The 14,076-nt window shown below is 46.1% G+C and overlaps 1 protein-coding gene across 1 annotated transcript in view; it reads left to right on the top strand.

Annotated features, from left to right (window-relative positions):
- The first annotated feature begins 566 nt into the window (after positions 1-566).
- Positions 567-14,076, top strand: part of GRID1 (glutamate ionotropic receptor delta type subunit 1) — a 544,391-nt gene continuing 530,881 nt past the window's right edge. Inside the window, exons 1-2 of the mRNA XM_027817170.2 lie at positions 567-937; positions 3,146-3,301. Of these exons, the coding sequence (XP_027672971.2) occupies positions 859-937; positions 3,146-3,301 (235 nt within the window). The 5' untranslated portion in view covers positions 567-858. The remainder of the gene's footprint in view (positions 938-3,145; positions 3,302-14,076) is intronic.

The following is a 14,076-nucleotide window of genomic DNA, read 5'->3' as shown; positions in this document are numbered from 1 at the left end:
CGCCCGCGGTCGCCGAAGTTGGGCAAGCGGCAGCGGGCGCAGCCCCGCGCCCTTACCTCCGGGGGCGTCCTGCCGCGCAGTGCCGCGCCCCGGGCCGGCGGGGACTGCGGGAGGCCGCGCAGCGCCGCGCAATGGAGAGCGCTGGGCACCCTCCGGGCAGCGGCTGCAGCCCCGCGCAAGAGCCCGCGCCCCGCCGCCGGGGCGCTCCGAGCCGCCTGGCCTCGCCCCCGTCTCTGCTCCCCGCGCTCGGAGCATCGCCCCCCCTACCCCTTCTCCCCTGAGGTGTGTGTGTATATATATATGTAATTTTGGATATATCCAAATATATTTAACGGCAATCAGTCTCCCCGTTCTTGCGCAGCCATCCCGCTCCCCGGCGGAGCTGCAAACTCCCCTCCGTGCCGGGCGCCCCACTGCCCGCGCCCCGCCGCCGCGCCGTGCCCCGGCGGCACCGAGCGCCGAGGCTCCGCAGTCACGTGGCGCGGGGGGCGGGCGGCGGCGGCGGGGGGGCCGCTCCGCAGTTCGCGGTCTGCCGGCGCCCCGGCACACACCGAGCGCTGGAGGCTCCGCCGCGCCGCCTGCCAACCCGGGATCTACCTCCGTGCTTTTTTAGCCCCGGCTTGCTTTCCTTTTTTTTTTTTTTTTTTTCCTCTCTCCCCATCGCCCCTTTTTCTCAATCTTGGAAGATTCTTGGGGTGCTGGGGGAATTTGTTTTTTTTTTTTTCAAAGGGGGGGTGCCTGGGCATCTCCCCCCCGCGCCCGCTGCCTTGCTCTACCTGCCCTTGCGCCTTTTTTCTTCTTTTCCCCTGCCTGTCTCTCCACCAAACCCGGGCTGATGTGCTGTGCGAGAGGCTGGAAATGGAAGTGTTGATGCTCTGGCTTTTCCCCTGGATATTTCAGTGCGTTTCGGTGCAGGCAGACTCCATCATCCACATTGGTAAGAGAGGGAGTAGGGGGGTTGGAGAGAGACGCGGTATATAGATAAATAAATGAAGGGAGCGTCTCGTTTAACCGCGGTAATGTCACAGGCAGCGGCTGAACCTAACTCCGCGGAGAGACGGGAGGAGGGAAGCGAGAAAGGCGGCTGAATCCCTCTCCGCCCCCCCAATTGTAAAGTTAGGGGCGAAATGCCGGCTGTGCACCGGGCCGGGAGCGGGCACGGGGCGGGGGGACCCGCCGGGGCCGCCGCTGCGGTCTCCCATGTGGCTGGGGAGCCTGGGCTTGGACCTGTTTGCGTGGAAAGGCTTTCTTCCCCCTCAAGCTCCCCCCCGCCTCCTCGCCACTGAAAACAAACAGCCACCCCCAACACCCGAGCAGGGGAGAGGCGGAATCTGAACGTGCTCGTAAGGAAAACTTTCGGGGAGATAATCCCCTGGCTTCCATCCCCTGCCGTAGCAGGTGTCAGCCGAGCCGGAATGCCGGGGGGTGGGGGTACTTGGCTGGGAAAGGGTTAGAAAGGCGAGATTTGCAGCGGCTGCGTGTGTGCGTGTGTGTTTCTCTGCGCGCAACTGTTGGGGTTTGAATAAGATCTCATTAAAACCCCTGGGCAGCAAGAAGGCTGGATCAGCAGTGGGAGGAAGAGAGGGATGAATAAGAGGCGAAGGAAAGGCTGATGTGAACTTTTATGGCTTCTGGGAGCAAGGCATGGTGATGTCCGCGGGAAGCCTGGCAAGCAAAAGCGAGGCTCTGCAGTCACCTTTTGGCTGGTGTTGAAAGGTACCAGCAGGAACGAAAATGAGGATGTTTAGGGGCGGAGAGGGGGGAGAGAATCACTTGTGGAAGATGATAGAGGAGGAGACGGCAGGGAGTACGGCCGGGAAATGAAAAGCCGTAATTCCCATTAGCCTTTCGGGGAGGATGTGAGACAAAAAAAAAAAAAAAAAAAAAAAAAAAAAAGAGGGGGCCGTGGCGGCAGCGGTCCTGGCGAGTGGGGCTCCGCGGAGCCGGGGGGGAGGTGCCATGCCGACCCAGGGCGGGGAAGGGGAGAGAGGGACCAGCCCTGTAACAAGTTTCCCGGCAGAGGCGGCTGTGGGGCCGGCAGAGGAGGCTCTGGTCGGCGCTACTCGCCTCCGGAGCCTGGGGGCGCAGCCAAGGCAGACAGCATTGCGGAGCCATTAAGGAGACGGGGTCAGCCCTGACCGCAGCGGGGGACTCCGGCCCAGGGGCGCTCCCCAGGCCCGGGGACACCGCGGCGGCAGCGGCGCCAGCTCCGCGGGGAGGCGGTGGGGCCGCCGTGGGAAGTGCCCCGGCCGGGGGCGGGGGTGGTGGCCGGAGCACCCCCCGCGGCTCTCCCTCTGGGCCCCGCTTCCCCTGCGGGTGGCCGGTGCCTCCTCAGCTTCTCCCCGCAAGAACTTCAGCCCGAGAGGTGTCTGCCATGTAACTCCTCGCAGAAATAGCGGTCCGGTGGGCAGGGGAGGAGAGCTGCTGTGTGCAGAGCTGTGATTTCACACGGGCAGTGCACGGAGGCTCCGGCCACAGGCACGCACAGTGTGAATCAGCAGGACTTTTCCAGGCAGGGGGATAATGTGGCATGTTTCCCCTCGCCCGCCTCCTCGTTTTGCTGCCAGCACGAAAGATCTCCCACCGCTGCGCAGAGCAGGGCAGTAAGCCTGGTGCGGGCACACACGCTCCGTAGAGAGGGGATCTTATGTAACACACATCGCCAGATGTTTTCACGTTAACTGCATAAACAGGACAGTGAAATTAAAGCTTCCAGGTTACTGGACACAAATCCTGCCTTCACGTTCCTGCGGGCATGTGAGCCTCAATAAAACCGCTGCCCGAAAGGCAGCAGCATCCTAGGGAGCAAGCCAAGCAGTGGGCAAAAAGTTGGTCAAATTCCCAAGCCTGCTCCCTTGCCCATCACTGGCAAAGCGAGTCCCTCGCCACCGTTCCGGTTCGGGGCTCCGTGAATGCCGGTGGAGCAGAGGGGGCCGGGGGGAGGGTTGCGCTTCCCCGTGCTCGGGACGAGGCCGCGCAGCCTGCGGCGGCCGCCCACGGGTGGGTCCCGACCCCCCAGACGCCCGGTGCCCCCGCAGCAGCCCCGCCGGGCACCGTGCGAGGGTGCTTGGCACGGCCCGGGGGGGAGCGGGGGCTCCGGGGCGGGCCGAGCACTCCTCACCCTCCGCCGCCTTCCTCCCCTCAGGTGCCATTTTCGAAGGCAATGCTGCCAAGGACGACGAGGTGTTCAAGCAGGCGGTGTCGGATCTGAACCTCAATGACGACATCCTCCAGAGCGAGAAAATCACTTACTCCATCAAGCTCATAGAGGCCAACAACCCCTTCCATGCGGTGCAGGAAGGTGAGGGCCCCGCGGCGGCACCGACGGCGCGGGTGGGCTGGGCGCCGGGCTGGGGCTGAGAGGGGGCAGACCCCGGCCCGAGCGGGCGGGAGGCGCTTCGGCGCCGGTGGCAGCCCGGACCCGTCCTGGCGCCCGGCTGGAAACTTTTCTTCGGTCGGGGGTTGGCGCTGTCCTACAAGGAAAGGGGAGGGACGGCGCGGCGCGGTGCGGCGGCTGCGGCGCCTGGCCAGCCCCGCCATGGCCACCCGCGCTGCGCCGGGCGGCCGCGGCTGCGGGTGGCAGCGGCGCGCAGGGGGTCCCGGGCCGCCCCTGGATCCGCAAACGCCCCCTGCCTTTGCCGCTGCGGAGGCAAGGCCGCCCCCCGCCCCCCCCCCCCCCCCCCGCAGGGCCCACGCGTGGACGCGGAGGGGCGAGGGGGGGCCGCACGGAGGGGTGGTTCGTGCGGCGCCGGGGGGCCGGGCAGGAGGGCTCGGCGCTTGCCGGAACGGCTGCGGGCGGTGGCGGGGCAGGAGCCGGCACCTCTCCCGGAGCATCTGTTCCCCCGGGGGGCAGCGGCGCGAGGCGGCAGCGCGAGGTCCCCGTGCCCGCCGTCCCCGGCCGTCCGTTCGCGTCCTCCCAACGAGCGCGGAGCTCCCTCCCCGGGGCTGCGAGGGGGTGAGGTAACCGAGTCACCGGCAGAAAACCTTCTTAGAGTTTACAAGATCTGACAAGTAGCTACGTAGGTAAATCATTTCAATTAGATTTTTGCAAAGGGGAACGTTTTTGCAAAGGGGAACGTTTACATTAATCAGTTTGCCTTTACAAATAAGACTTTAAAAAGATATTATTTGTGATTTAATGAAGCTGAGGTTAATTATGGCCTAGGCTATTTCAGAAGCTGTGTTTTTCAGTAGCAATTATTCTAGAAACAGAGAGCTATTTATATACCCAGACTAGAATATTTAAAAAAAATGATTCATCACCAGCCTTACCCTTAGTTTTACAGAGCACAGAGTGAATCTTTCCCTGTATAAAAATTTGCATTAATCCATATGTATTTATGTCTAAGCTGTGTACATGCAAATTACAGCTACAAAATTACATCAAATTTTAATTTTCATGAACTCTGAACAATTTCTTCTGGTATCTTTTTTTCTCAGAGTAGGTGCTAGTTAACATCAAGCGCATTCAGGAGAAACAGCAGTATATACCTTTTCAAGGGCCTGATCCCATTAACAATAGGATTCCTCCTGCTGCTCTGAAAGCTTAGCAAGGCAGTATGAAAAAAGTCTTTATGAAAATGGAAACGAGAGGACTTTAAAACAAAACTCCACCCACATAGTCAGACACCAGAGAAAAATAAAAATCTCTAAATAATGGCGGGTTGATTTATTGGCAAAGATTAACTCTGAACAATTGGATCTTCTTATATTTGCAAAAGCTCAGTGTCCTATATTGGAGCTTATTCATATTCATGGAAGTGACAGTAGTTGGCTGGCTGAACAATTGCTTTCAACAATGTCTCTTCTCAGAAGTAAAACTTTATGAAACTGTTCTGAATGCCCTGGGATCTGAGCTGACAGTCTTGTGGACAGAGTCCCTTTGCTCAGTTTTGTTGAAAATAGAAAAGCATGACCAACTGGAGGATTCTTCTCAATCTAATAGAATTTTTTAAAATTGGTTTATTTGCAATTTTATTTTTAATTGGTTTATTTATTTGCAATTTTATTTTTAATTGGTTTATTTGATGATTAGCGTTGCATTTACAAAGACTACTATGAAAATAACATTTCTCTACTGAAAATCCATGCTGAAGACGCAGAAAAGACTGGTCAGATTTTTAATCTTTTTGATACAGAATATTTGTGCTACCTGAATATATGTAAATAAAGATGTTTCTTCCTATCCCTCCCAAGATGTTCTTTCAGGGTTCGTGTCCATTGCAGTTAGAATTGTGCTTGGATGAACTGACCCCATGCTGGAGTATTAAAAAAGTGGTTGATGAACACAATTTCAAAGAGAACTTGTTCTCTGTCATTACTTCATTAAGGCATATCAACGTGTCTTCTTTTGTGAGGATGACATAATGATCCTGTCTGCAAGTAAAACCTTGCCACAGTGGGAGAGCTAAGAGGAGAGTATCAGACTTTGCTCAATTTCCTGGCTTGCTTTGTTGGTTTGGGTCAGGTGTTTTTTTTATTTAAGATGTAATTTCCTACTTTTGAAACTGTGATACAACGTGATGACAGAATGATCCACAGGATGTACAAGTTGCCGGGCTATTTCTGAGCAGTGTCTCTCTGCCCAGTGTTACTTGGTGTCATTCTGACTATTCAAAATCTTGTTGTATCTTATGTATGGATGTCCTGCGCATTTCGGTAGAATGTTGCTTATAGTAGTCAAAATAACCTGGAGCAAATCCACTGCCCAGACTACTCGCAGAATCTTGCTGCTGCTACATAAAATGCCCTGACATCCACATTATTCTGCAGTGTTTTTCTAAGCAGCACCATAGAAATCAATGTTGCAAGCATTAGTTTCATAGCGATTGAACTTTTTATAGTAAAAACCAATCTGGAGTAAAAATAGACCATTGTGATACTACTGCCAGAATAGTTCACACAATGAAACCAATCACAAATATTGTTTTTATTCGGAGCATCTTTTGCAGGGTCTTGTGAGATGACATTGTAAATTATTCCTTAAATTCTTTTTAAAAGAGTGCTGCAAGCAAGGACTTTCGTTTCAGTGATACTGTGCTGGTAAAATTATGGAAAACCAGCCCTCTGTGTAACAAGGTCTATTACACAGTAACAAGGATTTAATTACCGATGGTGATTTTTTTAACGTGTGTTCGACCTGGCATTTATTGTACAGCTGGAGAGCTTCCGCATGGGTAGGAAACACGAAAGTAGTAACTGTAGGGTTTTCTCAGTAGGAGCAGTGCATTTGCAGAACTAAAGGCCAAACAGAAGATATTTTGCCTTTCATAAATGGAGTAGTTTTCAGTGCTGGAAGGTGCTGAGAAGTGTAATAAGATTTTGAAAAAAAAAAAAAAAAGCTTTAGCAACTTTGCTTTAGAGAGAGAAGGGTACTATTGTGATAGTTTCTGGTGACTGAAATAGGCACATAAAATTTAGAGATCCTTTTTCTTCAAAGGCTTGGTGGACACTCATGTTCATGGCTGTATAGGGAGCCAGAGAACAGTAATTAACAAAAAGTGTAAATTGTGATCCATCTTTGCCTTTCATTTTAATATACGTTTCAGAAACAAGATCCTGTTGTGCAGAGAAGAGATTGTTTTGGCCCCATCAAAGTCATATTCTATCACAAAGTGTGGCAAGTGGGTGGAAGGAACTCCAGTGGCAAGGGAGGTAACAGTAAAGAATAAATAGACCCTGGTGTATGCATAAAATAGGACTTTGTTGTCTGTCTGTGCTTGCAAGCAGCCATTGCATTTTGTTGTATATTGCTTTTATGTATGTGGCAATTACTTGAGAGAAAAATTGTTTTTTCACTGGCGGTCACGGGAGAAAATATACATGAGTATCGTTGTTCTTTTCATATGATTTTAAGGAAACGAGCTCAAATCACAAAAATAATGTTAAATTATATCCTTGCTTCCAAAACAGCTATGTGCTCAATTTCTGATAATTGATTGAGATGTGAGATAATAAGTGCTTGTTTGTGTGCGGTATGTTTTTAAGCTAGTACTGTGGTAACCTTTTTGTGATTCAAGAATTCAAATAAGCTTAAAGGTATGAGGAACACTTTAAAGGTTTCAGTTCAAATTGGGATTTTTGAGCCTGCCATTGGTGTTGAAAAGGAACTGTGTGTATGACATATAGGTGGCAAACGAGTTTCCAGCTGGGCTTGAAAACACAATGGCAAGTTTAAACTAAAAACCAAACAAAACTAACGTGTGGTTTTGGAGCGGGAATAGTTAAGCTCCGAGTCAAACCCGGGACATGGGAAAGATGATACTTAATTTTTGTTGTGCTCTTTGGAGAAGGGCTCCAAAGGAAGTAGTTACACAGAAACCGTGAGAGTTTGAAACCCTGTTTCTCGGCAGATGATGCTTGCACTTCTATGGAGCTTTCCTGGAGCTGAAACTTGCTGTTCTCTCTGCATAGCAATTTCAAGTGAATTGTTTCTAATTTGAGCAGCCTTGTGTATGTGCTTGTTGATGTTAAAATGCTATCAACTCTGGAAACCAGAGCAAATTTGGAAAATCAGAATATGATTTGAGAGCAAGAATGGTGTTCCATAAATGGGTTTATTGTCAGTCCCATGTATGCTGCTGTGGTTTCAGAGTAACTCAGAGCTGCTAATTTTTTGGATGTCTGTGGGGTATACCACTGAGTGAATCTGATTTCTTATCATACCCTGTAGAACTTGCTAACAATACATGGCATAGAATAGAATAGACAGGCTGTTTCAGTTGCAAGTGGCCTACGGTGATCATCTAGTCCAACTGCCTGACCAATTCAGAGCTGACCAAAAGTCAAAGCATGTCGTTAAGGGCATTGTCCAAATGCCTCTTAAACACTGATGGGCCTGGGGCATCGACCATCTCTCTAGGAAGCCTTTTCCAGTGTTTGACCACCCTCTCAGTATAGAAATGCTTCCTAATGTCCAGTCTAAACCTCCCCTGGCACAGCTTTGAACCATTCCTATGTGTCCTATCAGTGGATAACAGGGTGAAGAGATCAGCACTTAGTTCTTGAGCTATCTTGGCTCAGCACATATATTTCAAGTTACTACCACTGTTGCTGTCTAACAGTTTTATTTGTTGAGAAGGTATAAGCTGATCAATGATAACTAGAGATGAAATACAGACCTGAAGAATGGGACTCAGCAGCTCCATTGCTAGTTTTACTTTTTTTTATCTGGCTAAAATACCCAGCAGAGCTATGCTTGTCATACGTGTATTGCTGTGGTAGGCAACCACGGAGGAGCAGAGTGCCTCTGTGCCTCTGTGTATGTGTGTGTGTGTCTTGGGATATTTGCACATAGCTCTTTTTGCAAACCTGGGATTTCATTTCAAGGTAGTGCAAGTGTTGCTGGCTAGAAACCCACAGGTGGGCCAGAAGCTGTGTCCTGGTTATGACAAAATACAGACTTCAGGCTTCAATTAAAGGACCGTTTTCTCTGTTGGGAGGTTTTAAACTTCTGTGGCTATTAAATGTAGAAGGGGAAGACCTAACAAGGACCATGAAAAAATACCCCTTGGTCATGGTGATAAACCCTTCCCTCGCCATTCGGTAAGCCCAGATCCAGCACCATATAAAGCTAAGTCAAATAGGTTTTTGTGTGAATGTGGAGTTAAGACGTTTTGTTTTGCTGAACTATAGTTTCACATGCCCCAGAGGTGAAGGTTGTTTTTAAAGTTAGGATATTTTAATATCAGAATGGAAGAGTAGATAGAAAGGAAAGGGGAGCATGACAAATGCAAACAAAAATAAGATGAAAAATCATAAAATATTGCATATATAAACTATTTTTTTTTATTTTTAAAAAAGCTTTATTGATTTGACTGTGTTGGATTTGGGAATTTGGTGCATAGTGAGAAATCATAGGCTGTATGTAGATTTTTAATGTAAAGCTTAAAAAAAAAATTTCTTATCTGCCAGAATTGTAAAGGATTGGTTTGTATCAATATATGGTCAATTAATTTTTGTCCAATGGTTTCTCTTGAGTCTTTCATTGTCATGTAACTTTACCTTTATCTACTTTTCTGTGGCTTGCTTGGACTCAGATTTTACACTGTTTTCATCCGGGTATGTGGTTTTGTTTGGAAGGTTTTGACAGGTGAACTCTCAGCTCTCCAGAAAGCACATTTTGTTACACACATTTTTTTCTAGGTTTAGTCTGAGCTTTCGACACTTTTAAAAACCAACCAGAAAGAGTGCAGGTAGGCGTTCCCTCACATGGTCAGAGAGGCCTTGCTGTGTAACTACACGTTTTTTCTACTAGTTTGCTGCAGTTAAAAGCTGTTGCTCAGTGGGGTGAATGGGCTTAACAGTTTTACCTCCTTGTGCCTTGTGAGACCAGACCAAGACTTGTTAAGGACTGCCACAGTGAAGACATCTGTGATACTGTCATCTCATTGTGCTTGTGTTTTTATGCTCTATAGTTGCATGGCTCAGTGCATTATAAACCAGAGTGTTTTGCAGAGCTAAATAAAACAGCAAATTAAAATGTCCATCTCTTCCCATTCTTGTATTCCGGCTATGCTGAAAGCACGGACCTGCAGATGTCTTCAGCAGAAAGGAAGGGAGACAATAGCCCATGAAAGAGTTCGATGGGTGCTGAGGATGAAGGCAGGCTACAGACTGTGGGCAAACATCCAAACACACCTTTGCTTTGTGTTTTCATTCCACTTGCGATTTGTTAATTTGTAGCCACAGCTGTTCAGGTTCTGGTCAGGGTTTAGTGGCCGGTCCGAAATAATTTTGTATTTTGTGGAGGCAGTCCTGCTGGAACACATCCCTGCTACAGCTTGGGCTTTTTTACAGGAGGTGCTGGGATTAGTTCCACCCCAGCCACATTCTGTGCTTTTTCAGAGGCTCCCGTCACTTCAGGCTGGGGCTGAGCTGCCCAGAGAGTGCGACGCATCAGGGTGCAGCGGGCAGTCGGGAGTCAGGGGAGAAGGAGATGGTGAGATGGTGCTGTGGGCTCACTGCTTAGCATCCAAGGTAGTAAGGTGTTTTTTGTTTTTTTTTTTTTTTCCTTTGTGTGTGAATACACTAATGGCATGGATGGGACCTGTTCAGAGCAGAGTCCTGCCCCAGCTCAGAGAAGGTGGTGGGGAGGTGGCATGCTTAGCCTGCCACAGGGCCTGTGTCAGCCCCTGCCTGCAATAAAAGGTTTTTACTTGCTCCTTCCATCACCATCACAGGTTAAGCGCATTTCTTCTCTCTCTTCTGACATGCAGACTTGTTAATACCTTTATTTCCATGCTGGGTGTGGGTCACCCATCTGTTTTAAGGGTCTCATACACAAGAGCTGCTACAGGTTAGGCTACAATTCTTTTTCAGTACCTAATGGCCTTTCCCACCGATCCTGCTGCTGATCCTGCTCATTTATCAACGAGCTGCAGTTGGGTTTCTTATTCTAGGGTTTCATTAAAGAAAATATGCTACATCATTAACTAGGATGCTAGAAATTATCCCAAAAGTTCATAAATAAGCACTGTTCATAAAAATATTAGCAAATGTGTTTCAGAGTTAAAGATTTTCTTTCTTTTTCACTTGTAATTTTTTTTTCTTTAAGAAAATAATTTTCTGAGTGTGTTGTTTGTCTGTGACAGCTTTTCTCAGTCATTATTGTGGAGGAGGATCTGTAAATGCGAAATGAGTATACAAAACAGCCTCAGCCTGATCTAGCTAAAATAATGGCTAAAGAAAATGATCCTAAATTGTGAAATACAATCTGTATGTATGCATATACATGCATGCCCATATACTCCATACGAATAATTTAATTGCTAGACTTACTGTCCAGCAGGGAATATGCCTTGAGCCTTTCTGTGTTCAGAATCTTCCAGCTACAGATGATTAAAGGATAGACTACCTAAGTATTACATTTTAAATTACATCTTCATACTTGTAGAATGAGATGCATTTAATATTTTGATGTGATTTATCATACTATGGTTGAGCTATATAGTGAAAGGAGTTAAAACTACACATTCTTTGAACAGAGGGGATATCATTATGTTAAAAGTGTTCTTGGTTTACCATAGTTATTTACTGGAAGGGAAACAAGACAAAGCCTCAAAACCCAGTTATACAACTACAATGGTGTCTGACCATAAAAGTACAGCACACTGCGGCTGAAATAGTTACTTCAGATTTAACTTCTTGCCATTTCAGAGAAACCATAGTCAAACTCTTCTTCATTTTTTAGGTGAAGATCAAAATATTTTTCATACTTTCATTCATAATAAATTCCCTCTGAGGGGAATTCCTGCTGTGTCTTTATTTGTCTCTGTCATCCCATGCTTAGAGGTGTTTTTTCAATTTACCCCTCATAAAAAATTTACTTAGAATGCATTGCTGGAATCATACTGCTGTGTAAGTCTTGTAATTATATAAAATTACACTTTTTTTTTTTTTTTAGCAGATGTCTTTGTTTATCTGAAAGTGCCCTGCTAGAATTAAAATGACCCGCACAGCTATTGCTTTTCTGACAAGAGATTTTTCCATAATTTACAGATATTTGAGTTGATGATTTTGAAAAATGGCTTACATGTTCAATTTTGCATTTGGACAGTTTTTTTGATATTACAGAACTTGCAGTGATTTTTCTTACATACAGAAATGCGGTGTGTTTTTTTCCATTTGGAAACCTGTTGAAAGAGGACAGGTTTCAGACCAAGGAATGAAACATTTTGCTCACAGGGCACATACAAGTTATGCAGACTACCTTACACAAAAATGTGTCAGCTCTGAAGTTGAAATCTAGGTGTCATCCTGAGAATCCTTTCCATTTCACTCTTCACTTAGGAAAGGGAGCAGCTAATGCTGATCCTTAGTGTAGTTCTTTGGTTATTCGGATTCTTGTCCATGAGAAAATTGAATTGAGGCTTTAAAATAGTGTGGCACATTTTGAGAACCTCATTTTATATCATATGTAGATCTGTAATCATTTCAAAGACAGATAATAATGATATGCTAATATGCCAAGATTTCCTTCATTTACATAACGTTAAAGCAATAAATATCTGAAATGAGAAATATGTTGAAAGGGTTTCTTTTATGTTTTTCCTAATAGCTTGCATTTAATTATAATTTGGAGACCTGATTGCTGTGCTTGAATCTGTGTTCAGGTTTGTGGGTTTGGAGTGCTTTTTATAGCCTGAAAGGTTCATCTTACCAGAAAAAAGACTGTCTATAGTAGCCTCACTTTCGTGAAGTTCCATTCCTTTGACCTTGTTGTAGCATCTTGGTCTCTGTTTTTTTTCCTTGTGCTTGTTGTATTATATATTCAGATATGCCTTAAGAATTAATACTGGAAAGCATTAACAGACAGTGCTTAAAGGTAAGAAGAACCAAGAGGCATTCATTTCAAGTGGTGTTTGGCTGCATTAAAACACACAGCAGGGTTTCTACTGCTTGACCTTACTGAGAACCATTCCCTTAGCAACCTTTCATAGAGGAAGTAAAAGGACAGTAAGAAAACATTTCCCCCCCTATATTCAACAGAATAATATCTAAGAAATTACTTTCTCTCTTAAAAAATACAAAAAGCTCAAACCAGAAAGCTTCCAGTGGATCCAAGCTCTCATTATGTGTCCTGTTTCTTAGTCCAGTCATTTAATCCACTGCTTTTTAACTTACTTATCTGAGTCTTTGAGATTTTAACTAGTAGCATCGCTGATGGAATACTTCCAACATCCTCAAAATCTCATTCACAATCTGGTTTGTTTTTATTTAGGAAGTGAATAAAAGGATTTTCCATATAAACAAATGTTTACAAAGTTAATGAGAATTGTCATTGTCAGTGGGTAAATGGCTAGTTCATACCATTACTTGATATTTAGGAAATACCAATTATTTGCTGCTTGGTAATGCTTTCAGTGGAGAAGCTGTGTAATGATCCAGAGAAGCATTTCCATAGGCCTTTGTTCTTAACCTCTCTGCTCCTGGATAAAGGTAAAAGGGGATGGTGGAGGGAGGAGTTGGTTTATGGGAGACAGAGCCTCTCGGTGTTTTTTCTGTGTGTTTGCAAAACCTTGACTTAATTTTATTTAAAAAATGCTGTAGAACTCAAAGGAAACCTTTGGTATAAATTGAGCATTGTCTTGTGTTGAATATTTAGCTGCATTTTAATCCAAAGGACCAATGTTTTGTCCATTTTCTATCCTACTTGAAGATATTTATGAAATGAGAACACTTATCTGAGGGGATCAGAGGAAAGGAACTTAGGATGTGATGTCTGCAAGGGTCAAAACACAGATAGCTAGGATGTTGAAGTGCACAAAAATTAAAAGGGAACAACCCAATTATCTGCTTTAAGTTTATTTTTACTGAAACTTTATTTTTGTTTTTATTTTTTCAGCTTGCTTTTGTGCCGAAGTACTTCAGTTACTGTGGAGATAGCAGTCTTTTTAACATAGGTAGGACTTTGTGACCCAAACAGAAAGAGAAAAAGCTTGCATTTCCTCTGGTCTGAGCGAGATGCTTGCACAGTATGGGTCTGGATTTTTAAAGAGGCTGGAGAAGGGCAGGGGTGCCACAGCATTAGCAAGTAAACATTCCATAAATTGTCAGCCCGCGGTGGGCACTTCCTTTCCCAAGAGGAGAAAAGAAATTTCCAAAGAGTGCTCAGAGGACAAGATGGGGAAAGACACGGTTTACCAGAAGTTGAGGTTGATTTTTTTTTTTTTTTTTTATTAGTAACCTAATATTTGTCTCAGGAAGGGCTTTCTTCTGTTACCCATTTGGTTTGGTTTTAGTGTCTTACTGCCAACTTGGGGGCCATACAGTTGTAGCTAGTATCTTTATGCCTGAGGTTCTTCACCAAAACTCCAGTTTCTCAAAGGCATCTAGCTGGTGAGATGTGGACTTTCCTGTCTAGAGTTGTCCTTTTCAGAGCCACCTCCTCACCTCCAGCCACAGCCCATTTTATATAGACGGCAGATTCACCATTCTACCTCTTAGTGAGGTTTGTAAATGTGAATTATTTCTCTGGATTCTGGTGTCTTTTTTTTTACCTGCCTTCTCTTGCTTGGTGTTTCCCCTGTACTTCCCTCTTCCCCACCACTGCTCAATGCAATAGATTTTATGAAC

Source organism: Falco cherrug, chromosome 9 (genome assembly GCF_023634085.1).
Source record: "Falco cherrug isolate bFalChe1 chromosome 9, bFalChe1.pri, whole genome shotgun sequence".
Classification (NCBI taxonomy): domain Eukaryota; kingdom Metazoa; phylum Chordata; class Aves; order Falconiformes; family Falconidae; genus Falco; species Falco cherrug.
This window is presented reverse-complemented; position numbering and strand designations above follow the sequence as displayed.